This window comes from Paroedura picta, chromosome 1, assembly GCF_049243985.1.
Source record: "Paroedura picta isolate Pp20150507F chromosome 1, Ppicta_v3.0, whole genome shotgun sequence".
In the NCBI taxonomy this organism is placed as follows: Eukaryota; Metazoa; Chordata; class Lepidosauria; order Squamata; family Gekkonidae; genus Paroedura; species Paroedura picta.
In genome coordinates, this window is record NC_135369.1 from 10,715,919 (window position 1) to 10,741,290 (window position 25,372).

The window sequence follows — 25,372 nt, forward strand, 5'->3', positions numbered from 1 at the left end:
ATCCTCCTTCTCCGCTTTGGGCCGGCCCCCTGCGCTCCCCCGGGCGATGCGGTTGGGAGCAGAACTCGCGGGCGAGCGATTGTCTGGCTCGGCCGTGTTTAGTCTGCTCTGCCGCCGCCGCCGCCTCCTCTCCGATTGCACAAGCGGCTGGGGGGAGAAGCCAGCCTGCCTGCCTTGCCTTGCCTGTCTGCCTGCCTGCCTGCCTGCCTGCTCCGGATCCGCGCAGACGGCCGCTCGGGATGCGCGCCCCGCGCCCCTGAACGCAGGCCGATGCGCCCCCCGTCTCGGCGCGCCTAGCAGGTGAGTCGGGGCTGGGCTTTCGGCCCTTCCCCTGCCCTCCTCTGCAGGGCGGATCGCGGGGTTCGGGAAGAGCTGCTCGCTCGCCTCTGCGGAGCGCGTCTCCCACCCCCTGTCGAGGGATGCCAGCCTCCAGGCGGGATCTGGAGGTCTCCCGGAGGGAGAGCACTTCTCTAGAGGGTGGGGATCAGCTCCGCACCCGGGGGGGGGGGAGTGGATGTTTGGGAGGGGGCCTCCCCAGGCTCCAGCCCCAAACCTGTCGGAAATCCGCCAGCCTTTCCTGCAAACCCCAAAGATTCCCTGAACCAAGATTTGGCACCTAACTCTGGTTGCTGGGGGGCTGCCCACAGGTTCTGCCCCCTCACTGACCACTTCCTGGGCCCAGAGGGAGAACCGGAGACTGGGGAGGGTGGGTCGGGTCTCCTTAGGGCTGCCAAGCTCCAGGCGGGGTCTGGAGATGTTGTGGGATTCCAGCCCATCTCCAGGCAACAGAGGTCAGGCCCCCCGGAGAAAACAGCAGCTCTGGAGGGCAGAATGTGGGGCATCATGTCTCCGCTGAACACCCCTCACTCCCCAAATCCTGCCTTTCTCGGCAAATGTGGGTTTGTCTCCCCTCCCCCCCAACCTAATAAAGTTCCCCCCCCAAACCCTAACCATTGTATTTCCTACCTTAACCTCTGGGCATGCCCAGAAGCTAGGAGTCTTTGTCCTTCCTCCCTTGTTTCCAGCTGTTCGGCCCAGATTTGAAAACAGAACCAGCCTTCACTTGCCCTCACTTGCCTTCTAAGATCTTCTTTCCATGGCAGAATCCTAGAATGCTAGAATAGTAGGGTTGGAAGGGACCTTCACTTTCAAAGTGAGCCCCTCTAGTCCAGGGGTAGTCAAACTGCGGCCCTCCAGATGTCGATGGACTACAATTCCCATGAGCCCCTGCCAGCAAACGCTGGCAGGGGCTCATGGGAATTGTAGTCCATCGACATCTGGAGGGCCGCAGTTTGACTTCTCCTGCTCTAGTCCCTCAGAAGGGGGAGGGGACAGCCCCTTCTTGACTGCCCCTCCACCCCATTATCCCATCCCCAGCTTCACCTTATTCCCCAGATCTTGGGTTATAAAAGTCAGTGTGGTATAGTGGCTAAGAGCGTCAGCCTTGGATTTGAAGAACCGGGTTCGATTCCACACTCCTCCACATTCAGCCAAATGGGTGACTTTGGGTCAGTCACAGTCCTCTTAGAACTGTTTTTGCAGAGCAGTTCTTTTTGAGCTCTCTGTGTGACCTTGAGTCAGTCACAGTTCTCTTAGAACTCTTCACGCAGAATAATTCTTTTAGACCTCTTCCGGTCCCAGCCAGCTTGGTGTAGTGGTTAAGAGCTGCGGCTGTGGACCGGGTTTGATTCCCCTCTCCTCTGTGTGCAGTCACAGTCCACTTAGCTGTTTTTGTTTGTTTGTTTGTTTGTTTGGATTTTTATACCCCCCATTCTGGGCGGCTCACGTGGAACATTGCATAAATTGACATGGAACATTATAACAATCTGTAACATTATACAGATTTCAATAGAACATCACAACATCATCTGTCAAGTAACAATTCGCAACACAACATGAATAACAACAACACTCGGGAGATCTAATTGTTCAGTCATGGAAGGGCGTCTGAAGGTTTACCGAGCAGAACAATTCTGTTAGAGCTCTCTGAGCCCCACCTAATTCACAGGGTGTCTGCTGTGGGTTAAGGAAGGGAAAAGTTTTAGTAAGCTGCTTTGGGAATCCTTCAGGTAGTGTAAAGCAGGATATAAAAAAACAACTCTTCTTCTTCTTCTCCTCCTTCTTCTCTTCAATATCTCTAAATTCCAGGGCCTTATCACTGGCGTATAAGGAAACCCTGACAGAATCCAGCATCTTCAGAACCCTTTGCTTATTTATTTGGTTTTTAAACCAATGAGCAAGTTTCCAGATTCTAAGAATGCAAAAATGAGTTGCACATAAACATGACCTGACCAAATCTCAATAGGTTTTTTAGCAGTTAGGGGGTGGAGGGTAGAAAGGATCTTCCTTGTGCTGGGCCATAAAAATAAGCCATAAATGTTTTCTTGCTTTTACTTGGGCTATTTTTCAGTTCTCAAATCACACCTATAAACCATGCATAAAACAAACCGGTCTTGGGAATGTCTCCACCTGAAGCTTCCACGGTGTTGCCAACCTCTGGGTGGGGTCTGGAGGTCTCCTGGGATCACGATAGATCTCCAGATCACGGGATCAATTCACCCAGAGAATAGATCCACGGAAGGTGCACTCTATGATATTATACCCCATTGAAGTCACTCCCCTCACTCAACTCCACCCTCCTCAGCCTCCACCCAAATCTCCAAAATTTCCCAACCCTGAGCTGGCAACCATAATTACATCTGCTTAATTTTAAATATATATATAGTCCCAGAGGACCTGGAGAAGCATCTTATGTAGGCTTGGTTTCCTTAGCCCCTGATTCTGAAACAAAACTGCTGTGTCATGTTTGTTCCTTTTAAACACGTTGCTAGTCCTCATGGATCTGAAGATATATCTTCCTTCCCTTCCCAGGGAACCGCTGCCATCGCCATGTCCCTGAACCAGCCCAGCAGCAGTGACGCCTGCCTGAGCATCGTCCACAGCCTGCTGTGCCACCGGCAGGGCGGCGAGAACGAATCCTTCGCCAAGCGCGCCATTGAGAGCCTGGTGAAAAAGCTGAAGGAGAAGAAGGACGAACTGGATTCCCTCATCACGGCCATCACGACCAACGGCGCCCACCCCAGCAAGTGCGTCACCATACAGCGCACCCTCGACGGACGTCTCCAGGTAAGCTCTCAGAGTCATGTTGAGAAGTCGAGGCCCAAATCCTGTGGCAGAGAAACCTGGTGTTCTCGGGGTAGGGGTGGAATATTTGCACTGGAGGCAGAAGGTCCCAGGTTCAAAAGGCAGCCAGTGTGAAGAGCGGAGGAATCATAGAATCACAGAGTTGTAAGGGACCTCCTGGGTCATCTAGTCCAACCCCCTGCACTATGCAGGATACTCACAACCCTATTGCTCATCCACTGTCACCTGCCACCCCCTTGAGCCTTCACAGGAGACCCGGATTCAAGGATCTGCATGACTTGAAAGTTATTGGGTGATCTTGAGCCAGTTATGCATGCAATCCATGCGACAGTCATATACAGACTAGACTTCTGGAATTCGCTGTACGCCAGCCTTCCATTGTCCTTGACCCGGAAGCTTCGGCTGGTGCAAAAGAAGAAGATGTGGTTCTTATATGCCGATTTTCTCTACCTGAAGTAGTCTCAAAGCAGCTTACAGTCGCCTTCCTCTCCGCACAACAGGCACCCTGTGAGGGAGGGGAGGCTGAGAGAGCCCTGAGATTACTGAAGAAGAAGAGTTGGTTTTTATATGCCGCTTTTCTCTACCAGAAGGAGTCTCACAGTGGCTTACACTGTGGCCTTCCTTTTCCTCTCACAACAACAGACACCCTGTGAGGGATGTGAGGCTGAGAGAGCCCTCACAGGGTGTCTGTTGTGGGGAGAGGAAGGGAAGGTGACTGTAAGCCACTTTGAGACTCCTTCGGGTAGAGAAAAGCGGCATAGAAGAACGAACTCTTCTTCTTCAGGAATCTCAGGGCTCTCTCAGCCTCCCCTCCCTCACAGGGTGTCTGTTGTGGGGAGAGGAAAGGGAAGGCGAATGGAAGCTGCTTTGAGACTCCTTCGGGTAGAGAAATGTGGCATATAAGAACCAACTCTTCTTCTTCTTAAAGCGCAGTGTTTTTGCACTGAGTTCTGTTGCGGGACGGTTCTAACCATTTAAAGCAGACGCTGGGTTTACGGAGCTTAGGGCAGGGTTTTCTCCCAGGCAGTTGTTACCCATGAAAGGTAAGGTAGGCTGAAAGGAAATGTCTGTCCCACAGTCCTTCCTTCAAGCTTTGTGGCTGAGTGAGGATTTTAACTGGGGTCTTATTCTTACACCGCACTGGACATTCTAAGGAAAATAGCGTTTTTCTTAGAAATGCTATTTGGTGTCTCAGACTATCGCAGATGGTCAGGGATGTTTTGCATCTCAGGTAGAGAAAGTTTAGCCTAGTAGCACATGTGGGACATGCTAATAGTCCCCTGGAGTTCCAGGGTCACTGTAGTGCTATACAATTAGGGAACCTACGCACTGTGATTATTAGAGAAGTCTTCAAAGTTATGTGGCTTCTAAGTGAGCCGAATTTGGTTCCCCACTCCTCCACCTGCAGCCAGCTGGGTGACCTTGGGCTTGTCAGAGTCCTGATAGTTCTGTTCACACAGAGCAGTTCTGTCAGGGCTCTCTCAGCGCCAACTATCTCGCAGGGTGTCTGTTGTGGGGAGAGGAAGGGAAGGCAATTGTAAGCCGCTTTGAGGCTTCTCTAAGTAGTGAAAAGCGGGGTATAAAAACAATCCTTCTTCTTCTCCAAGAACTGAAAAAGGCCCCTGGTGCTACAGGCCCTGCGAATCCTTAAACCGTCATTGGACTGAGGTATTGATTATCTGAGGGATCTGTCATCTGGAACTGTTACTAGAACTACTATCAACTATTGTAAGATCTTGTTTTATCTGCTGCCTCAGGATGAATATGTAATTTGCAGAGCCATAGACTGTGACCTGAATTCATAGAAGCACGCTCTTCACTTGAACGACAGACTTGTAGTCCTGGGTGAGCTTGGGAAGGCGATTGGAAGCCACTTTGAGACTCCTTTGGGTAGTGAAAAGCGGCATATAAGAACCAACTCTTCCTCTTCTTCAGTAATCTCAGGGCTCTCTCAGCCTCCCCTCCCTCACAGGGTGTCTGTTGTGGGGAGAGGAAAGGGAAGGCGACTGGAAGCCGCTCTGAGACTCCTTTGGGTAGAGAAAAGCGACATATAGGAACCAACTCTTCTTCTTCTTCTTCTTCTTCTTCTTCTTCTTCTTCTTCTTCTTCTTCTTCTTCTTCTTCTTCTTCTTCCTCTTCTTCTTCTTCTTCTTCTTCTTCTTCATGTGTGACCCTGATCATCTTCGAAATCAGGCTCTCTGTTACATGAGAGGGTGAATCTACATAACACGCATGAGGTGTGCAATTTCATTTGAATATCCCTGCAAGTAGGAAAGAGAAAGACGCTAGGCCAGGCTGCCCTGTTTCGTACTAGTTTTCTGCTTGCAGAATTTCATTTTTGTAATGCTTTGGTAGCAAGGCAGTGTTAAAAAATATGAATCATCCGCTAGACTGCTTGAAACAAATTTCGCCACCTCTGAACTTTTCCACCTCTGTCTATCTGGTATATTTTTATCTTTCTCCAAGGATCTCAGGACACCTGTGTTCATTTATTTATTTGCTTTAGTTATGACCCAGTGGGGACCCAGAACACCTTACATTCATTGTCCTCTCCTCTGTTTTATCTTCACAACAACCCTGTGTGGTAGGATGTCACTGTCTCAAGGTCATCCAGCAAGATTCCATGGCAGAGCAGGGATTCGAACCTGGGTCCCCCAGATACTAGATTAAAGGTAAAGGTATCCCCTGTGCAAGCACGGAGTCATGTCTGACCCTTGGGGTGACGCCCTCCAGCGTTTTCATGGCAGACTCAATACGGGGTGGTTTGCCATTCCCTTCCCCAGTCATTACCATTTACCCCCCAGCAAGCTGGGTCCTCATTTTACCGACCTCGGAAGGATGGACGGCTGAGTCAACCCTGAGCCGGCTGCTGGGATCGAACTCCCAGCCTCATGGGCAGAGCTTCCAGACTGCATGTCTGCTGCCTTACCACTCTGCACCACAAGAGGCTCAGATACTAGATTAGGGGTGGCCAAATAGTATCTCTCCTGATGTCCACGGACTTCAATTACCATGATTGCCTGCTGGCGGGAAGAACAGAGGCTGGAAGAACAATATTCGAAGCTACTTTAAGTCCCAGCTGGGAACAAAAGCAAGATTTGCATAAGTAAATGCCTAGAATGAAGGAGCCCCTTCTAGGTCGGTGAACTGAGGACTCCCTTTACTCATGTTTCGATCGCACGGAGCAGGCAAGCAAAGCAAAGAACTGGATGCGTTTATATCTTTTTTGGCTCGCCTCACTGATACCAAACTTAGGGGGACCCAGAGCACTCTACACCAGGGGTAGTCAAACTGCGGCCCTCCAGATGTCCATGGACTACAATCCCCATGAGCCCCTGCCAGCGTTTGCTGGCAGGGGCTCATGGGAATTGTAGTCCACGGACATCTGGAGGGCCGCAGTTTGACTACCCCTGCTCTACACAGTTCTCTGCTCCTATGTTTTATCCTTCACATCAACCCTGCAATGTAGGCAAGGCTGAGAGCTTGGGAGTAGCTCAAGTCTCCCATGGAGCGACCATTGGAAGAGCAGGAATTCGAACCCGGGTCTCCCAAATCCTCGTCCTCTAACCACCACACCATGCCGGCTATCCCAGGACGAAAGCCTCCTCTGCTCTGGGCTTTCTCTGAGAGGGAAGCTTGTCTGTAAGCACTCAGGGTGGCCAACTCCAGCTGGAGAAGTTCCCAGAGATGGGGGCAGTGGTGGAGCCCGGAGAGGGCACAGTTTGGACCGGGGAAGGAAATTCGGCAGGCATAGAACCCACCCTCCAAAGCAGCCCTGTTCTCCAAGGACCCTGATCGCCATCGTCTGGAGGAACTCCAGGAGATCTTCAGGCCCCACCTGGAGGTTGGCATCGTTAGGTTTCCCCTCTTTTCCCCCTGAACCTCACAAAAGACAATGATGGGCAAAGGAAAGGCTGACCCCACCATCCCTCCATTGTTGTCTGATTATTTGATTAATCCAAAATAAAAGAAACCTCTCTCTCTCTTTCTCTCTCTCTCTCTGTATTAAGGATGCCAGCCTCCAGGTGGGACCTGGGGACCCCCTGGAATGACAGCTCCTCTCCAGGAGTTTCCCGACCTGAATTTGGCACCCCCTCCCTCCACTCCCCTACCAATGCCCTGGAGAGGTTCAGCAATTCTCCTTTCTCTCTCTCTATTCCTTAAAGGCCTTGAAACCGCAGTGTCTCTCTCTCTCTCTCTCTCTCTCTCCGTGGGGGTGGGGTCGCTTTGCAGAAGGGGGGGGCTCTCTTTTTTGTCCCTCCCCCTCCCCCTCGCTAAATTTTGAGGTCAAGCCAGGCTAGGCTGTGAAGCCATTAACCCGTCCCCCCCCACCCTCCCTTGCTCTAATCGGCCCTATTTTTCCTCTGCTCCCCCCCCTCCTCCCCTCGCCCGGAGGATGAGTCACTGTCTGGTTCTTGGAGCCGTGGGGAGGAAGGGGGGCTGTTGTTATGTCTGGAGTCAGCAGCAGCCAAAAAGCCTTTGGGGGGGGGGGATGAGTGCAACCTCTGTGCCCCCCACCCACCCAATGCTGGTGGGGGGGGGAAGAGTCATTTCATCATCCTCATTGCACTGAGCCGGAGGGTGCATTCTTTCGGCCAGTGGGGGAGAAGGATGGGGCCGCACACCCCTACATCGTGAGCATTTGCCGTTTCTCGGGGAGGAGCTGGAGGGGTAGGGCAGGGGTAGTCAAACTGCGGCCCTCCAGATGTCCATGGACTACAATTCCCCTTGTAGTTCGCTCAGGGAGCGCCCCGGTTTCCCCAGCCATCATGCCCGCCAGAAAACTTTTTCCGTTTGGGCCCTTTCTCCCTCTGCCTGAGTTTCTCTGCACATTTCCCTTTGTTCATTCTCTGCAATAGGCAAGATATTCAACTTTGCTAACATGCTTATTATTTAAATCAGTCAGGGACAGGGGAATGAGCAGTACGGGCAGGAGTGCGTTAAGGATCTGCAGGGCTCGTAGCACCAGAGCCCGCTTAAGCAGTGGTCCCCAACCTTTTTATGGCTGGGGAACGGCAGGGCGACGGCCACGCCCGCGCAGCGCGCATGTGTGGCCGCGCCCGCGCATCGTGCCCACGCAGCTAGGCCACGCATGCGCACATGCGCTCTGTGCAGCCAAAATCATGCATGCGTGGCACTTGCGCGCATACGTGAAAGTGCCGCGTGTGCACGATTTTGGCCGCGCAACACGCATGTGCGATGCGCGGCACGGCCCTTATTCTCTCTCCCCCCCTCCCGCAGTAAGAAGCTTCCCGGGCCGCAGGCTTGCGGCCTGGGAAGTTTTTTACTGCGGGGGGGGGCGGGGAGAGGGAACCGCTGTCCGGTGCCCTGGCCTTCGCAGCCCGGCACCGGGCCACGGACCGCAGGTTGGGGACCACTGCGCTTAAGGATTTCCGGGCCCTTAGCAGAGTGCAATTTATTTTATTTTTTATTTATTTCTGGACTTGTATACTGCCGCACTCAAAGAGACTCACGGCGGTTCACAATAAAACAGTAAAAACAATACAGCCCCTAAAAATGTATTTATTTTTTTATTTATATTTATATACCACCCTGCCCGGAGGCTCGGGGCAGTTTACAGGAAACAGGGAAAAGATACAGATAACATATGGTAACAACAGGTGACAACAGCAATAACATTATAACAGAGCAGTCAGAAGGAGGGCAGAGGGGCGTCACTCTTGCGTGGGAGGGAGGAGAGAGGCTATGGCCCTCATCCATGAGGCCCCTGGAAATGCGGGGCCCATAGCATGTGCTACGTGGATAAAGCGGGCCGGAGTATGGGGGTTGCAGAAATAGTTCAGATGTGCACACGGTTTACACTCTGGAGAGTTCGAGAGGTGAAATGCTGGGTGTTCGTGTTGAAATGTGGTTCTAATGGCGATCTTAAGCAAAAAAAAAAAAAAAAGAGAGAGAGAGAGAGTTAATGGGAGGGATGGAATTCTTCCCTCGTCAATTTGGCAGTCGTTTATTATTGTTATCGTTTCGCATTTCTTATTGCACCTCTCTTATTGGGCATTTCTTATTGCGCAACGTTGGTGCAATTCTTATTGCGCACCGCTATTGAACATTCATAAACACTTATTACAGCGCTTTGCTGTGGCACAATTTGCTGTCACTGCATTTTGCTGTTGCGCAGGTGTGATTGCACACGGCTGTCGTACATTTCTGCCACATTTTAGCAGCCAGCGAACTTACTCTGTCTGGCCGACCCGCAGATTCAAGGCCGCGGGCTTGCTTTTTCCGCGGGTGCCTGTGCAGTCACTGATCGCTCCTCCCGATCCTGTTCTAACCGAAAGGCCCACTATCTCCCCCCTCCCTCTCTCCCATTCTGCAGGTCGCGGGGCGAAAGGGCTTCCCCCACGTAATCTACGCCCGCCTCTGGCGCTGGCCAGATTTGCACAAGAACGAACTGAAGCACGAACTGAAGAACGAACTGAAGTTCTGCCATTTCGCCTTCGACCTCAAGTACGACAGCGTCTGTGTGAACCCGTACCACTACGAGCGAGTGGTGTCACCTGGCATCGGTGAGCAGGTGGAAGAGATCTCAGTCCAGGCTGATGGCCCTGGAAGGGTTCCTTGAATGGGTGGGAGTTCATTAATTTTAAATACATTTTTTAACATTTGTTAAACATTTATCGGGAGAGAAATGTTTTGCACGGGCCCCTGGGACGTTTGCCCAGCCTGGACCAGGGCCAGGGCCTTTTCGGCCCTGGCCCCGGTTCCCGGAAGAGCTGAGGGCCCCACCGGAATTACCAGCTTTCCGCAGGGCCTGCAAGACGGAGCTCTTCCGCCAGGCATATGGCTGAGGCCGGGTTGAGGTCCTGGAGTGACCATCTGCAGATTCCCTAGAATAATTGAGATCAGGACCCTCGCTCCTGGGGCCGATGAGGTAGACCAATGCCCCCCCCACACACACACGCACTTTGGGTATAAGTAGCACATCGTCAACCTCCTTCCTCACCCCTCTTGTAGTGGGGTAAGGTGGGGTTGTTTTCCGCCATGTTGGGTTTTTTTAATGTCTTTTAAAAAGGTAAAGGTATCCCCTGTGCAAGCACCGAGTCATGTCTGACCCTTGGGGTGATGCCCTCTAGCGTTTTCTTGGCAGACTCAATACGGGGTGGTTTGCCAGTGCCTTCCCCAGTCATTACCGTTTACCCCCCGGCAAGCTGGGTACTCATTTTACCGACCTCGGAAGGATGGAAGGCTGAGTCGACCTTGAGCCGGCTGCTGGGATTGAACTCCCAGCCTCATGGGCAGAGCTTTCAGACTGCATGTCTGCTGCCTTACCACTCTGCGCCACAAGAGGCTTGTGTCTTTTAGTGAGGGCTTTATAAGACTTTGTAACCCACCACGAGCCGATGCGGAAGTGGCGGGGAATAAATATGATACTGATGCTGCTGCTACTGATGATGCTGATGAAAGAGCTTCTGACTGCAGGTGGGCAGGGGAGGGGAGTTGACTCCAATGAATAGGCAATGGCTCCAATGACAGGTTGGGTTATTTTATTCTTTTATTGTAAACCACCGCGAGCCTTTTGAGAGCGGCGGTATATAAATTAAAATATAAATAAATAAAAATAACTAAATATGACCATACGTGGTCGTGTTGCCCCACCCACCCCCTCCCAAATTGGCCAATGGTAGGTCTGGAGGGGGTGGAGAGGGGAGGGGCCCCGAGTGGGCGTGTCCACAGCTCTGCTTCCCATCCATATTCTGCACGATCCCCCAACTTCTGGGGTTTCTCAAAGCCTGAAGGATGTTTCGGGAGTTTCTCAACAGTAATAACACCGAGAAAGGCTGCGTTAGACGCGTACGTTTCGGCCTCTGCCCAGTGCTGTTTTTTCTCAGCCAAAACAATAGAGGACAGTACTGGGTCACACAGTTGCATACCCCAGGGGAACGCCCAGGTGACCGCCCTAGCTGAGTATCGCAGGAAGCCATCTTCTCTCCTACAGAAAGAGAGGAAGATCAGTTCTCTAAAACCCTTCCTCTGTAAATTGATGGATGTGAATTGATTTATTAGCAAATGGGTGGCGTTAGACAGTATTATGGGCCCTGAGCTATTTAGGAAAGGCGGAATACTGGAATAAAGTTTATCATTCTTATTCCCGAAGGAAGACTTCGCTCAGTTTAACCTACCTTATAGGGTTGCTGTGAGGAGAGCACTGTGTCCCCCTTCCTGCATGCCTTGGAGGAAAGGCAGGAACCAAACCGCGATGGACAGATCGGGTCCACAGAACCCTGGGCCGTATACCCAGATGAAATCCAAGCTCCCTTGCGTCCGGGTTAGGGGTACAGATCTACTGGCCCAGGGCCTCTGTGCAAGCCCAACAGGTATCTGCAGAGGGCCCTTTTTAGAATTCCCAGTCTGGATTTTGAGCAGTAAACGGAGCCTCTGGTGCCCTTCCCCTCTCACGGAAGCCTGGTCTTCCTTTGCTCGGATTGCGTCCCCCAAGGGACTACAGTATACGACCGTGGCCTCTGCTGCAGGCACCTCTTGTTCAGTGCCAAGGCAACCTGACCTTAGATGCCAAAAAAAAGACTCTCGGTTGTACCCAGGGAATGACCCATTCTGTGCATGCTCAGAGGCACTTCACCTCAAGAGGCGGCCTCTCGTTAACAAACAGGTGGCAGGCATTGAAGCCACAGAGAAAACTGATCAATCCCTTCTCTCTTCTCTCTTGATAGGACTGAATATCCAGAATACAGGTGAGAGCTGAGGTCTGGGCTGGGCACGGGGTGGGGGGGTGGGGGCAAAGGCAAGGGATTCTGGGAAGATCTTCAGAGTACTGCCGTGGCCTCCCCCTCCCCAGGGCAAAACCTCCTTTACAAAGAAGGCAGAAACTGAGCAGGTGTGTTGAAAGGTCAGCAAAAACACACCTGTTCCCCCAGTTCTTAGCATTTGGAAGGGCGAAATCCTGGATTTTTTTGTGTTGAAAGGAGGAGAGGAGCCAAGCGACTTTGCTCTTGTCACCCTTGTGGGCTTCTTTGCCACAGAAGTTCTCCCAAAACACATCATATCATTGCAGTTGACACCGTTGCAGAGATCTGTGTTGTACGCTGCCTCAAGAGCTGAATGGAGAGAGGGGCGGTGAATATGTCGAATAATTAAAGAGCACCAAGGCGGCTCTTTGCACACTGCTTCTAGCAGCGACGGCTGCTCCTCGCCGGGGTCCAGGGTAACCCCGACAGGAGGGGATAGACCCTCCCAAACAATAACCCCTTAGGATTTCCCCTGAGAGCCTTAATGGCTAATATGACCGGGCCAGGACCCAAATTCTGAGCAAACGAAAAAACAAAGTAAAATCCACCTACGTATTTTATGTATGTTTAGAATTTCTCAAGTCAGTATATATTTTTTTAAAATCAGTTTTAGGACTCATATGCAACCCGCTTGGCCTTTAAAAGATACTCTATGCTGAGACAGCTATAGTTTGCGTGTGTGGGGCTACAGTTTTGCCCACTGAAGAAGACCCCGAAGGGTCACAATACGTTGGGTCTTTTGCTTATTCCGCATGGGCAACCGTTATCGTGATGCTTCGGAGCTGCGTGTCCAACTTCATTTTGTTGCCGTCGTCTCAGATTTGAGTTTTCAGTGGATTCTTTGCATGTCCTTTTTTAAATCCTAGAATTACGCGCCCTGTGTAATAAATAGTTGCATTTTATTTCATTTTTCGTTTGCACAACCTTTGGCTTCCTGGCTTGATTTTTAGGTTGGAATTCCCCCCCCCCCCCCCGCCTTTTGAGTTTTTTTCTTTGCAATGAGAAAAGGCCACAGAGATTGGGAAGGGAGAGAGAGAGAGAACTGTTGTACATCTCTCAGTGCACAGTTCTGCTGGAACTCACCGCCACAAGGGGTGGGGCTGGCATCTGAGATGGCTTTCATGAAAGGGCTGGGGAGCGCCGTGGAGGAGAGAGGGTGCTATCACCGGCAGGATGCTAAGGCCATGAAACAGACCGTCCAAATCCAGTTTTGGGGAACAAGCAACTTGGCAGGAGTTTCCAGCTCAACATTCTGCCTTGTAGGCTAGCCAGAGGTACCTGTCTGGCCCTTTTTGGAAACAGAAAACTGGGCTGGAAGGAGGGGGTGGGGAGGGGAGGCGTGGTTGGGCGTGGCCCCGGGTGGGCGTGGCCACCGTTCTGCTTCTGCACCCTATTCTGCACTATCATGCCACTTCTAGCGTTTGTCGAGCCTGAAAAACGTTTCAGGGTTTCTCAACGGTATAAAAATAGAGAAAGGCCTGCATTAACATTATCTGATTTTCCCCCAGCTAATACATAGCAGATGGAGGGGGGGGGGGCGGATCCTTGATTTTGCAGACCCTCCCCATCTCCGGCGGTTGGTGGTTATTTCAGGCCCCGACGAGAGGCCTGGTGGAACCGCTCTGCATTCAGTGCATTTCAGAAGTCGATTTTCCTGTTTTGCACCGGAAAATCCAGCTGAGAAAGCTCACTGAGAGGGCCTTGTCCACCGTGTGCGGAAGTCTGAGATGCCAGTCAGTCTCTAGTGCAGGACAGGGAAGCTGACTTGCTAGGCCGTCACGGTGCAAGTCGGCTGCCCCTCCAAGGTGAGCGACGTGGAGAGCCTCCATATTCAGGGGCAGCGTACCTCTGACGAGACCGCTGCTGTGAACTGTGCCCGACCTGTCCAGTCTTCTCGCCCCCAGCCCCTCCCGCCCAACTAGTGAAAGAGGAATTCGTCCCGGACTGCATCCACATGGAGATCCAGGCTCCTCTCCCGGCTGAGCACCCGGGTCCCGGGAGCAAATCCAGCCACCAGCCGGGAGACCCTTTCCAGCCCGTGTCGCCGCTTCAGCTCTCCGAATCGCCCCGTCCCCCTGTTGGCATCTACCCTTCTCTGCCCTTGTCTCCCCCAGGTAAGATTTTGGACAGGGGTTAGGTTGAAGGGAAGGTGTAGCATAGGGGTTCCCAGCCAGGGGTTCGTGGGCCCCCAGGGTCCACGGAAGCTCCAGAGGGGGGCCGTGGCCTTTCCCCTCCTGCCTTAAAGGATTTATTTTATTTATTTATATTTATATACCGCCCTCCCCTGAGGCTCAATTTGTTCACAAGCCAGGGAACCAGCTACTTCTGTTGCTCTCCCTTCCCCTTCCCAAGCGTGAGTGAGCTGTCTTAGGGTTTCTGCACCTGGGACTCCCAGCTTAAACCAACTCCTCCCCTCAGTTCTCCTTGAGCCTGCCTGTTAACGCAGGTGGTATTGTCACTTCCAGGGACATGGCGGTTGGGGGTGGGTGGGGGGCGTGTGGCAGGGAGGTGACATCACTTTGGGGGCTCCTAGAAGTCCAAAAACTTATTCCAGGGGCTCCTCCACAGTCAGAAGGTTGAATATATCTGTGGGACCACCTCTCTCTTTACCTCTCTCTTACTCTCTCTCTCTCTCTCTGTCTTTCTCTCTCTCTCTCTGTCTTTCTCTCTTTTCGGTCCTGGCCCCAACCTGGTGGAGTGAGCTCCTGGGGAAGCTGAGGACCCTGACAGAGCTTTCCCAGTTCCGCAGGGCCTCTGAGACGGAGCTCTTCTGCCAGACCCTTGGTTGAGACCAGGGTTCTTAGATCTGAGCCCCTCCCCGAATTAGACAGGTAATCGGCTCACCCCTGTTGTGTCCCCTGAGGCAGGGGTAGTCAACCTGTGGTCCTCCAGATGTCCATGGACTACGATTCCCATGAGCCCCTGCCAGCAAACGCTGGCAGGGGCTCATGGGAATCGTAGTCCATGGACATCTGGAGGACCACAGGTTGACGACCCCTGCCCTGAGGCACAGGAGTGAAGCCTCTGGAGCCAGGGGGAGGGTCTTTATCGCCGCTAGGGGTGGGTTATTTGGTTTTATTTTTTAATGGGGATTTTATTGTGGGTATTATTTATTGTGGGAGCTACTGTGTGGGAGTGGTGGGCTACAAATTGAATGAATGAATGAATGAATGAATGAATGAATGAATGAATGAATGAATGAATGAATGGCTGGCTGGCTGGCTGGCTGGCTGGCTGGCTGGCTGGCTGGCTGGCTGGCTGGCTGGCTGGCTGGCTGGTGCAGCAGTTAGGTGCCGTACCTTCTAATCTGGCGAGCTGGATTTGATTCCCTGCTCCTCCGCATGCAGCCGGCTGGGTGACCGTGGGCCACTCACAGCCCTGATAGTGCTGTTCTCACAGAGCAGTTCTCTCAGAGCTCGCTCTGCCTCTCTGGGTCCCTGTTGCAGGGTGAGGAAGAGAAGGCAATTGTAAGACTCCTTGGAGACTCCTTCGGGTAGAGAAAAGCGGGTTGTAAAAGGAACTCTTGTTCTTCAAAAGGGATGTCTTCTTCCCACATTCTCCAAATTGGATCAACCCTGGGACCTTCTGCATCACTTGAAACAAGACTTTTTTTTCCCTTCCATCAGGGCCTCCTGGGGGTCCTCTGCTCCCCCTTCTGCACGGCGAGGGTCTTCTGCAGATCTCTGCCTCTTCGCACACCCCGGCCCCTTCTCCGGCTCCCTCAGGATCGCAGCAAAATGGCTGCACCCCAAAACTGCCCTACCCCAGTAAGTATCCTGCTGAGTGGGTGAAATTAATGAAGGCAAGGAGAACTCAGAAAGACCTGTGGTCCATTGAGGTCGGTATTGTTGACTCAGGCTGGCTGGTGGTCTCTAGGGTCCCTGGCAGAGGTCTTTCACATCACCACCTCCCTGATCCTTTTAAGTGAAGAGGCAAGTAATAGAACCGGCGAACTTCTGCACGCAAAGCAGACAGTCTGACCCTGAGCCCAGCCCTTCTCAGGATCTAATGTGCAGGTCTTGCAGATCATCTACTACCTGGTTCATATAACTGGAGAAGTCAGGGATTGAACTTGGGAACTGCAGTCCCCGGCATCTCCAATTAAAAGCACCAGGCAGGAGGGAGCTCTGCCTGAGACCCTGGAAAAGTGCAGCTGGTCTCAGTAAGAGCTCTGGCTCAATGGAAGAGCCTCTGCTTGGCATGCAGAAGGTCCCGGGTTCAAAGCCCGGCATCTGGATGGCTCAGGCAGAGTCGTCTGAAACTCAACCCCTCCAAGACAGAAGTCCTGTGGCTGGGTAGAAGGGGGCAGGACCAGGAAGCACGCCTCCCCTGCCTGGATGGGGTGCAGCTTACAGCTCTGCCCACCACTAGGAACTTGGGGGTGATCTTTATGCCTCCTTATCTATCGCAGCACAGCTCACGAAGGTGACCCAAGTGGCGTTTATCCGTCTGTGCCAAGCCCGGCTACTAGCGCCCTGCCTGTCCCCAGCACCCTGGCCACGGTGATCCATGCAACGGTCACTTCCAGACTAGACTTGTGCAGCTTGCTCTACGCGGGCCTTCCCTCGTCTCTGACCCACAAATTGCAATTGGTGCAGAATTCAGCTGCTAGGGCCACCTCGAGGTCATCTTGGAAGTATCCAGCCTAGGCTGAGGCAGCTGCCTTGGCGACCAATTGGCTTCTGGATCAGGCTCAAGGTTTTGGTTCTTCACAACGCACAAACTTGTGGACGGTCCATGAAACTGCTGAGCACAAGGCTTGGGAAATACTTCTTCCTTAGAGTCATTAATGTGCGGAATTCACGGCTGCAGGAAGTGGTGGCAACTACAAGCATAGATAGCTTCAAGAAGGGATCGGATGAATACGTAGAGCGAAGGGCCATCGGTGGCTCTTGGCCCCAAGGGACAGAGGGAACAAGGTTCAGGGCAGGGATGCTCTGTATTTTTGGAGCTTGGAGGGCATCATTGGGAGGGCTTCTGGCCCCACTGGTGGACCTCCTGATGGCTGCTGGGTTTTGGCCACTGTGTGACACAGAGTGTTGGACTAGATGGGCCATGGGCCTGATCCAGCATAGCTTTCATTATGCTCTTATGTGTGGGGCAGGGATGCTCTGTATTCTTGGTGCCTGGGGGGCAACAGGGGGAGGACTTTGGAGTTTTGGCCTCCTTGCTAGACCTCAGGTGGCCCCTGGGTTTTAACCACTGTGTGACTGAATGGGCCCTTGGCCTGATCCAACGGGGCTTCTCTTATGTTTTGAGAAAGACCCTTCCCTTCCTGAGACCCTCGAAGATGACCACCAGTCACCAGAGGAGGTGGTGGGGAATCAGACAGCTCAGAATCAGCGAGCTTCACATGTCCCCTCTCCTTCATTCGTCCCGTTTCCTTCTTTCCTGGGTTTCCGCAAGACTCCACAACCGGGACGGTTGGGCACAGTTGGACCGGGACGGGAGGCACCACGAGCTACTCCTTGGGGGGAAGGGGCCAGCAGGCCACCCCTCCGCCGCCCCCCACCCCACAGCAGCAGCAGAACGGACGGAGCCACCCGCCGACACCCCACCACCACCAAAGCCATTACTGTACGTCCCTGCAAGCAAAATGCGGGAGGGGTGAAAAGGGGAGGGGGGAGGGGGGAGGATGTTTGATTTCAGAAAATGCAAGGAGTCCTGGTGGAGGGCACTCTCTCTTTTTTTACTCCCATCCTAAGAAAGGGTCTCCTATCTATGACCAAGAAGTGGGGGAAAGGTAATATCAAAGAGGCAGGATCATTTGGAATTCTGTGTCCAGTTCTGGTCCCTGTATCTCCACAAGGACCTTGCAGGGGAGGGCCACTAAGAACTATTATAGAATCGTAGAATCATAGAGTTGGAAGGGACCTCCTGAGTCATCTAGTCCAACCCCCTGCACTATGCAGGCCACCCACAACCTTATCACTCATCCACTGTCACCTGCCACCCCCCTGAGCCTTCACAGAATTAGCTTCTCCGTCAGATGGCTCTCCAGCCTCTGTTTAAAAAATTCCAAAGATGGAGAACTCAAATCCTTTGGGTAACATCCAGGTCATTTTCCTCTGAAAATACTGGGGTGCAATTTTGATCTTTCCTCCCCCTTTGTGGTTCAAGTACTCTTCTGGCCTCTTGTGGAGTTGACGTTTTGGTTAAGTCAGTCAATGGTCTGTTTATCCTGGAGAGGAGACGGCTGAGAGGGGATCTGATAACCACCTTCAAGTATTTAAAAGGCTGCCATTTAGAGGATGGATAGCCCTCTTTAAGTATTTGAAAGGTTGTCACTTGGAGGAGGGCAGGATGCTGTTTCTGTTGGCTGCAGAGGGGAGGACAGTAATGGGTTTAAACTACAAGTACAACATTGTAGGCTAGATATCAGGAAAAAATTTTCACAGTCAGAGTAGTTCAGCAGTGGAATAGGCTGCCTAAGGAGGTGGTAAGCTCCCCCTCACTGGCAGTCTTCAAGCAAAGGTTGGATACACACTTTTCTTGGATGCTTTAGGATGCTTTGGGCTGATCCTGCATTGAGCAGGAGGTTGGACTAGATGGCCTGCATGGCCCCTTCCAACTCTAGGATTCTATGATTGTATGGAACAGAGTTGTTCTCTCTTGCCCCGGAGGGACGGACCAGAACCAATTGGATGAAATTAATTCAAAAGAAATTCCATCTAAACCTCCGGAAGAAATTACTGACAGTCAGAGTGGTTCCTCAGTGGAACAGGCTTCCTTGGGAGGTGGTGGGTTCTCCATCTTTGGAGATTTTTAAACAGAGGCTTGAGAGCCATCTGACGGAGAGGCCGATTCTGTGAAGGTTCAAGGGGGTGGCAGGTGACAGTGGATGAGCGAGAGGGTTGTGAGTGTCCTGCATAGTGCAGGGGGTTGGACTAGATGGCCCATGAGGTCCAACTCTATGATTCTAGGATTCTATGTGTCATAGAATCCTACAGTCATAGCATTGGAAGGGAGCTCCTGGGTCATCTAGTCCAACCCCATGCACTATGCAGGACAATGTGACTGTCTCCTGACCCCTGTGTCTTCTCCCTGGCGTCCAGGGCCCACGCAACACAGCCCAGCTCCCTACCGGCACCCGGTCTCCAGCCATCCTGGTAAGCGACGCCTCCCTCACTTGCCCTCGTTTCCCTCCTGCTCCCCTCCCGTCCTGTTCTTCTAACTCTCGCATCCCCACAGGCCCTGAGTTCTGGTGCTCCATCGCCTACTTCGAGATGGACGTGCAGGTGGGCGAAATCTTCAAGGTGCCCTCCAACTGCCCCGTGGTGACCGTGGACGGCTACGTGGACCCGTCCGGGGGCGACCGTTTTCTGCCTGGGCCAGCTTTCCAACGTCCACCGCACCGACGCCAGCGAGAGAGCCAGGTGAGAACTGCGTTGAGGTTTGTGCTTGAATGCGCTCTATCCATGCCCAAGGGAACAGCCCCTCTAGGAATTGAGGACCCTTTAGAGCAGCAGTTCTCAACCTTTCTAATGCCGTGACCCTTTATTATAGTCCCTCATGTTGGGGTGACCCCCAACCCTAAAATTATGCAAGGGTTCTTTCACAGAAATTACACCGAAACTGACCCATGGCGTGAAGATCTATTGTTCATGATTGTATGTTTGGTGTAGTGGTTTGGTGCCAGTTTGGTGTAGTGGTTAGGAGTGCGGACTTCTAATCTGGCATGCCGGGTTCGATTCTGAGCTCCCCCACATGCAGCCAGCTGGGTGACCTTGGGCTCGCCACGGCACTAATAAAACTGTTCTGACCGAGCAGTGATATCAGGGCTCTCTCAGCCTCACCCACCCCACAGGGTGTCTGTTGTGGGGAGAGGAAAGGGAAGGTGGCTGTAAGCCTCTTTGAGACTCCTTTAGGTAGAGAAAAGCAGCATATAAGAACCAACTCTTCTTCTTCTTCAGTAATCTCAGGGCTCTCTCAGCCTCACCCACCTCACAGGGTGTCTGTTGTGGGGAGAGGAAAGGGAAGGCGACTGTAAGCCTCTTTGAGACTCCTTTAGGTAGAGAAAAGCGGCATATAAGAACCAACTCTCTTCTTCTTCTTCTTCTTCTTCTTCTTCTTCTTCTTCTTCTTCTTCTTCTTCTTCTTCTTCTTCTTCTTCTTCTTCTTCTTCTTAAATTGGTTTTTTTCTGGGGTTTCTCAGTACACTTCTGCCTCTTCTCCCACCATTCCGATCTCGCTCTTTTCCAGACAGACAAACGCTCTACCTTGATCTACCCCAGAAGGCTGTTGTGTGGATAACACCCCCCCCCTCCCGGCCAAGCTGCTTGCCCTGCCGCAACCCCTGTGAAAGGGTCGTTCGACCCCCAAAGGGGTCCCGACCCCCAGGTTGAGAAGCACAGATTTAAAGGATCCTGGGAGCTGCAGTTCTAGAGAGAAAGAGAGAGACCAGAAGTCTCAGAGGTTTTGAATGTACAGGCCCCAAGATTCCCACTCTGAGTCTACGGCAAGCAAAGATGTGCCTTTGGAGGGGGCGGCCCATTGCGTGAAATCCTCCAGGCCGGTCTCTCGAACTCAGCTCTCACCCTCTTGCAGACTGCACATCGGGAAAGGGGTTCAGCTCCAGTGCCGCGGCGAAGGGGACGTCTGGATGCGGTGCCTGAGCGACCACGCGGTGTTTGTGCAGAGCTACTACCTGGACCGGGAAGCTGGCCGTGCTCCGGGGGACGCCGTGCATAAGATTTACCCTGGCGCTTACATCAAGGTGAGGATGACGGTCTTCCGGTGCATCAGGAATCACCAAAGGCTATAAAATGGCACAAAGGGTGGGGCTTTGGGGGGGGGCATCATCTGGACATGGGATTGGGGTCTCTGTGGGTGGGCAGGTAGAATCGTAGAATCCTAGAGTTGGAAGGGACCTCCAGGGTCATCTAGTCCAACGTGCTGCACTGTGCAGGATACTCACAACTACCTGCCCACCCACAGTGACCCCAATTTCATGCCCAAGTGATCCCTCCACCAAAAATCTCCAGAATCCAGCCTGGCTTGGAAGGAATTCACCTACCATCCCACCGTGGCAATCATGAATTCCCTGGGTATGCAAGGAAAGACCGCAAGAGACAAACACTGGCACATCCCTTCCTGCCCACCCAGTCACCATCTGCCCAAGTTCACAGAATCTACATTTCTGTCAGATGACTATCTGGCCTCTGCTTAAAAATTTACGAGGAATTTACACCTCCCGAAGAAGCCTGTTCCACTGAGGAACCACTCTGACTGTCAGGAACTTCTTCCGGATGTTTAGATGGAATTTCTTTTGCATTAATTTCATCCCATTGGTTCTAGTCTGTCCCTCTGGGACAAGAGAGAACAACTCTGCTCCGTCCTCCATATGGCAGTCCTTCATGTATTTTAAGACGGTTATCCTATCGCCTCTTAGGGTAGGCAGTTGTGAGTGTCCTGCATAGTGCAGGGGGTTGGACTTCATGACCCCGGAGGAGTCTTCCACCACCATGATTCTGTGATCTTAAGCATCTCTGTACTTTCCCCCCACCTTGCACAAGTCTCTGCCCTCCTGCAAAGGGGATTCTCGCAATCCCCTAGAGCAGGGGTAGTCAACCTGTGGTCCTCCAGATGTCCATGGACTACAATTCCCATGAGCCCCTGCCAGCGTTTGCTGGCAGGGGCTCATGGGAATTGTAGTCCATGGACATCTGGAGGTCCACAGGTTGACTACCCCTGCCCTAGAGGGTCCGAATCTATTTCTCCTTTTTCTTCCCTCCCAGGTGTTCGACCTGTGCCAGTGCCACCGACAGGTGCACCAGCAGGCAGCCACGGCTCAGGTGGCAGCAGCGGCCCAGGCGGCAGCCGTGTCTGGGAACATCCCCGGGCCTGGCTCGGTGGGAGGCATCGCTCCGGCTGTCGGTAGGTGCCAGACAGGGGTAGCCATGCAGGAAGACTTGGAGGCTTTGGGGGCGGAGCCTGCAGGGGGCGGGGTCTGGGGGAGGTGCTTTTTATAATAAAAATGAAACGATTGTTATTTATTTACGGTTACAATCGTATTCCATCCTTCCCTTCAGGGCAGATCATGTCACGTTTGGAATACCAATAAATTAAACATACCATATAGGTTTCAGTCAACCTGTGATCCTTCAGATGTCCAGCAAACGCTGGCAGGGGCTCATGGGAATTGTAGTCCATGGACATCTGGAGGACCACAGGTTGACTACTCCTGGGTTAAACACCTAAATCAAAAACGTAATTTAAATTTAAGGTTTAAAGCTGCCTCTTCCCAGAATTCAAAGTCTGCTGAGGGGGGCTGATCAGTTCTTGGAAGGTTTAATCGGTCAGGCAGAATTTAGGCAGGGGGGCCGCTAGACTCCCTTTGGCCTGTACCTCTGTCTCAGCCAAGCCTACTTCGCTGGGTTGTCGCGAGGCTAAAAGGAAGTGGGGGGAATGCTCTGAACAGCACCCCCTTCGGACAAAGAGCGGGATAAAACTGAAATCAAGAAATAAAAGCTCCCAGAGGTGCTCTCGGGTCCGATCGCCAAGGGTCCGTCTCCTCCTGAGCATCCCTTTTCTCTGCCCCGCAGGCCTCTCCGCAGCAGCCGGGATCGGCGTCGATGACCTCCGCCGACTGTGCATCCTGCGGCTGAGCTTCGTCAAGGGCTGGGGGCCGGACTACCCGCGGGCAGAGCATCAAGCACACCCCCTGCTGGATCGAGGTCCACCTGCACCGGGCCCTGCAGCTCCTGGATGAAGTTCTCCACACCATGCCGCTGGCCGACCCAGCTCCCGTCAACTAGAGGGGCCGCAGCGGAGCACGAGGTCTTGACCTCCCTGCCGCCGTAGCCCACGTAGGCTCTGCGGGGTCATCAGCACTGTGAAGGAAACCCTTGACTCCCCCCCCCCCCCAGCTCCGGTGCAAAGGGGGGGTAGGGATCGATCCCTGCAGGCCTCTAAGGGCCCGAGGCGGTGGAGTTTTCTGTTGGCCACTTCGGGAGATGTGGCTCGTCCTGTGCTGAGACTGGCCATGGAGTGAACGGAGGAGGAGGATCTCTCCCTGCGCAGGTCTTTGTGCCACTGTAGACCTCTGTCGATGTCCTTCTTCTTTACAAAGTGGCCAAAGATGACCTGGGAACAGTTGGCAAGTGACCCAACTCCCACACCCTCATCCTAAAGGACTCTTGTCCTAGGATCTGTTAACGTGCTTTAAAATATCAGTCTGCAGCCAAATAAATGAAAATCCCCCCTCAAAAAAAAACCTACAGACATAGAGAACCCTTCCCGCTAAACCTGACCATGGGGGGGATAAACCTCTCTTTTGGTGACTGGCATTTGGTGGCCTGTGGCCCACGTCCAGTACACACGTTGACCATTCCCCTTTCAGCATGAGCCAGGGCCGTCTGTATCTCCAGATGTCTATGGACTACGATTCCCATGAACCTTCAGGGGATTATGATAATTGTAGTTCATGGACATTTGGAGAGCCACAGTTTGGTCACCCCTGCCCACAGGGCATCCGAAACCCCGGTAGGAATTCCTTACATCCAGGTCCTGACGTCCGCCACTCTTGAAGAAAAACTCAAAAGAAAAGGTCTTGTCTGACGGGTTTTATCATAGAGTTCCTGGCAATTCCTAGAGCTGCTCTTTCTCACTTCTGGTAACTCTAGGAATTGCCAGGAACTCTATGGTAACAACTTCCTGTTAATTGGACGAGACCTTGTTTTTCTTTTTAATTTTTCTCCTGCCAGCCACCCACCCATAGCCTTAGCATGTCACAGCTCCATTCCGTGGAAGAGGACCAAATGTGAGCATGGAATTCAACTTCATAGAATTTGGGGGGTTGTTTTAGGAAGGAAGGAGAAGGAAGGAAGGAAGGAAGGAAGGAAGGAAGGAAGGAAGGAAGGAAGGAAGGAAGGAAGGAAGGAAGGAAGGAAGGAAGGAAGGAAGGAAGGAAGGGTACCTGAAGAATTTTGGGGTAGAGGGGCTTCAGCAAGGCATAATGCCAGAGAGTCCTCCCTCCAAAGTATAGTAATGAACACAACGAGGTTGCCCAACCTGATTAAAGAGTAGATAAATGTTTATTCAGGAACTACTATACTTGATAGTACAGGGGAAAGACAGACCAAGGGTCCTAGCTACATGTCTAGCTGAGAGACAGACTGACTGCAGCACTTCGGAGAAGGAAATTGCCCTGAAGTGAAGCAATCTGGAGACAGACAAGGACTGGCACTTAACAGGAGGAAGGTGCTGACCTCACTGTCCTGTTTAATTGTCTTCTTTCTCAGGTAGGGATGCCGGTCCCCATGTTGGACCTAGGAATTCACCCAGAATTATTTATAGCTCATCTCCACCCTATGGCATTCCATAGGATAGAGACTGAGGCTCTGGGAAAGGACAGGATATAAATGGGAAAGAATTACAAATTCTGTCAACAGACGCTTTCCCTCTCAGAACTCTTTAACGGCTGTTAACAGGCAATGATTCAACAGGTGCAGCCTTTCCCTGAGATCAAGAGAGATCTCCTTCCAGAATGTTGTGCTTCTCCTGCAGCCTGTAAGGCAGGGAGAGATGAAATATGATTACTGCCTTGCTTTTAAGGCAGGGGTATGACAGGCCAAGATTCAGCAGGGGAAGCCGGGGCAGACTTGGGAAAGAAAAGGCCTTTTCCCCACCTTTGATCATTTGTGGTGGGGAGAAAGCTGCCCCTGTTGCATTTGAACCTGTGGTTCGGCTGCAAAAAGACGAAATACCAAAAACCATTGTGGCAAAAAAAAATCAAACTAAATAACACAAGATACAAAATGTGTTTTCTTTGAGGTGAAGGTGATTTTAAATGGGTTTAAAAATGTGATTTTTAACTAGTCTGTTTCAGTTTGTTAGCTGTCTCGGGCAGAGAGCCAGGATATAAATTTTGTAAAATCAAATAAAATGCATTACTTTTGATCTAATGTAGCCTGGAGTTGACTTGTGATTACAGGAGATCTCGAGCCACCACCTGGAGGTCGGCATACCTAGAGTGGACACCATGGTGTTTTTCTTCTCCCCTCCCCAAATCCCACCTTCCGTTCCCCAAATCTCCAGGTACTTTCCACCCCAGAGCTGTCAGCCCCAAGTAAGCAGAAGTGAGTAAAGTGGCAAATCCACTGCTTAGAAGACTCCATGGGATTCTCTTGAACACCTTGAGACCTGCCTTGAACCATTCTGGGAAGAGTGGCATACAAAAATATTATCATCGTCATAGTTATCATTATTATTGGCTTTTGTGGTTTTCTCAGCACATGAGGCTGTGTTCCTGAGAAAAGCGCAAAAGCCACGATTCTGAGCATGAAGGCTTTTTGATGATACGCCACCATCATGATTATTATCAGGGGAAGTCAAACTGAGGCCCTCCAGATGTCCATGGACTACAATTCCCATGAGGCCCTGCCAGCCATCGCTGGCAGAGGCTCATGGGAATTGTAGTCCACGGATATCTGGAGGGCCGCAGTTTGACTACCCCTGATTAT

General features: G+C 52.1%; 1 protein-coding gene across 1 annotated transcript; it reads left to right on the plus strand.

Annotated features, from left to right (window-relative positions):
• On the plus strand, positions 1–24,814 carry LOC143829766 (mothers against decapentaplegic homolog 4-like). The gene is given in 14 exon segments (XM_077321146.1): positions 1–300; positions 2,872–3,126; positions 9,482–9,671; positions 11,835–11,855; positions 13,799–14,023; positions 15,536–15,676; positions 17,316–17,486; positions 18,965–19,018; positions 19,101–19,228; positions 19,230–19,285; positions 20,457–20,625; positions 21,647–21,785; positions 22,454–22,551; positions 22,553–24,814. Coding segments are annotated over 13 exon segments (1,743 nt in total). The 5' UTR covers positions 1–300; positions 2,872–2,889; the 3' UTR covers positions 22,667–24,814.
• The last annotated feature ends 558 nt before the right edge of the window (positions 24,815–25,372 follow it).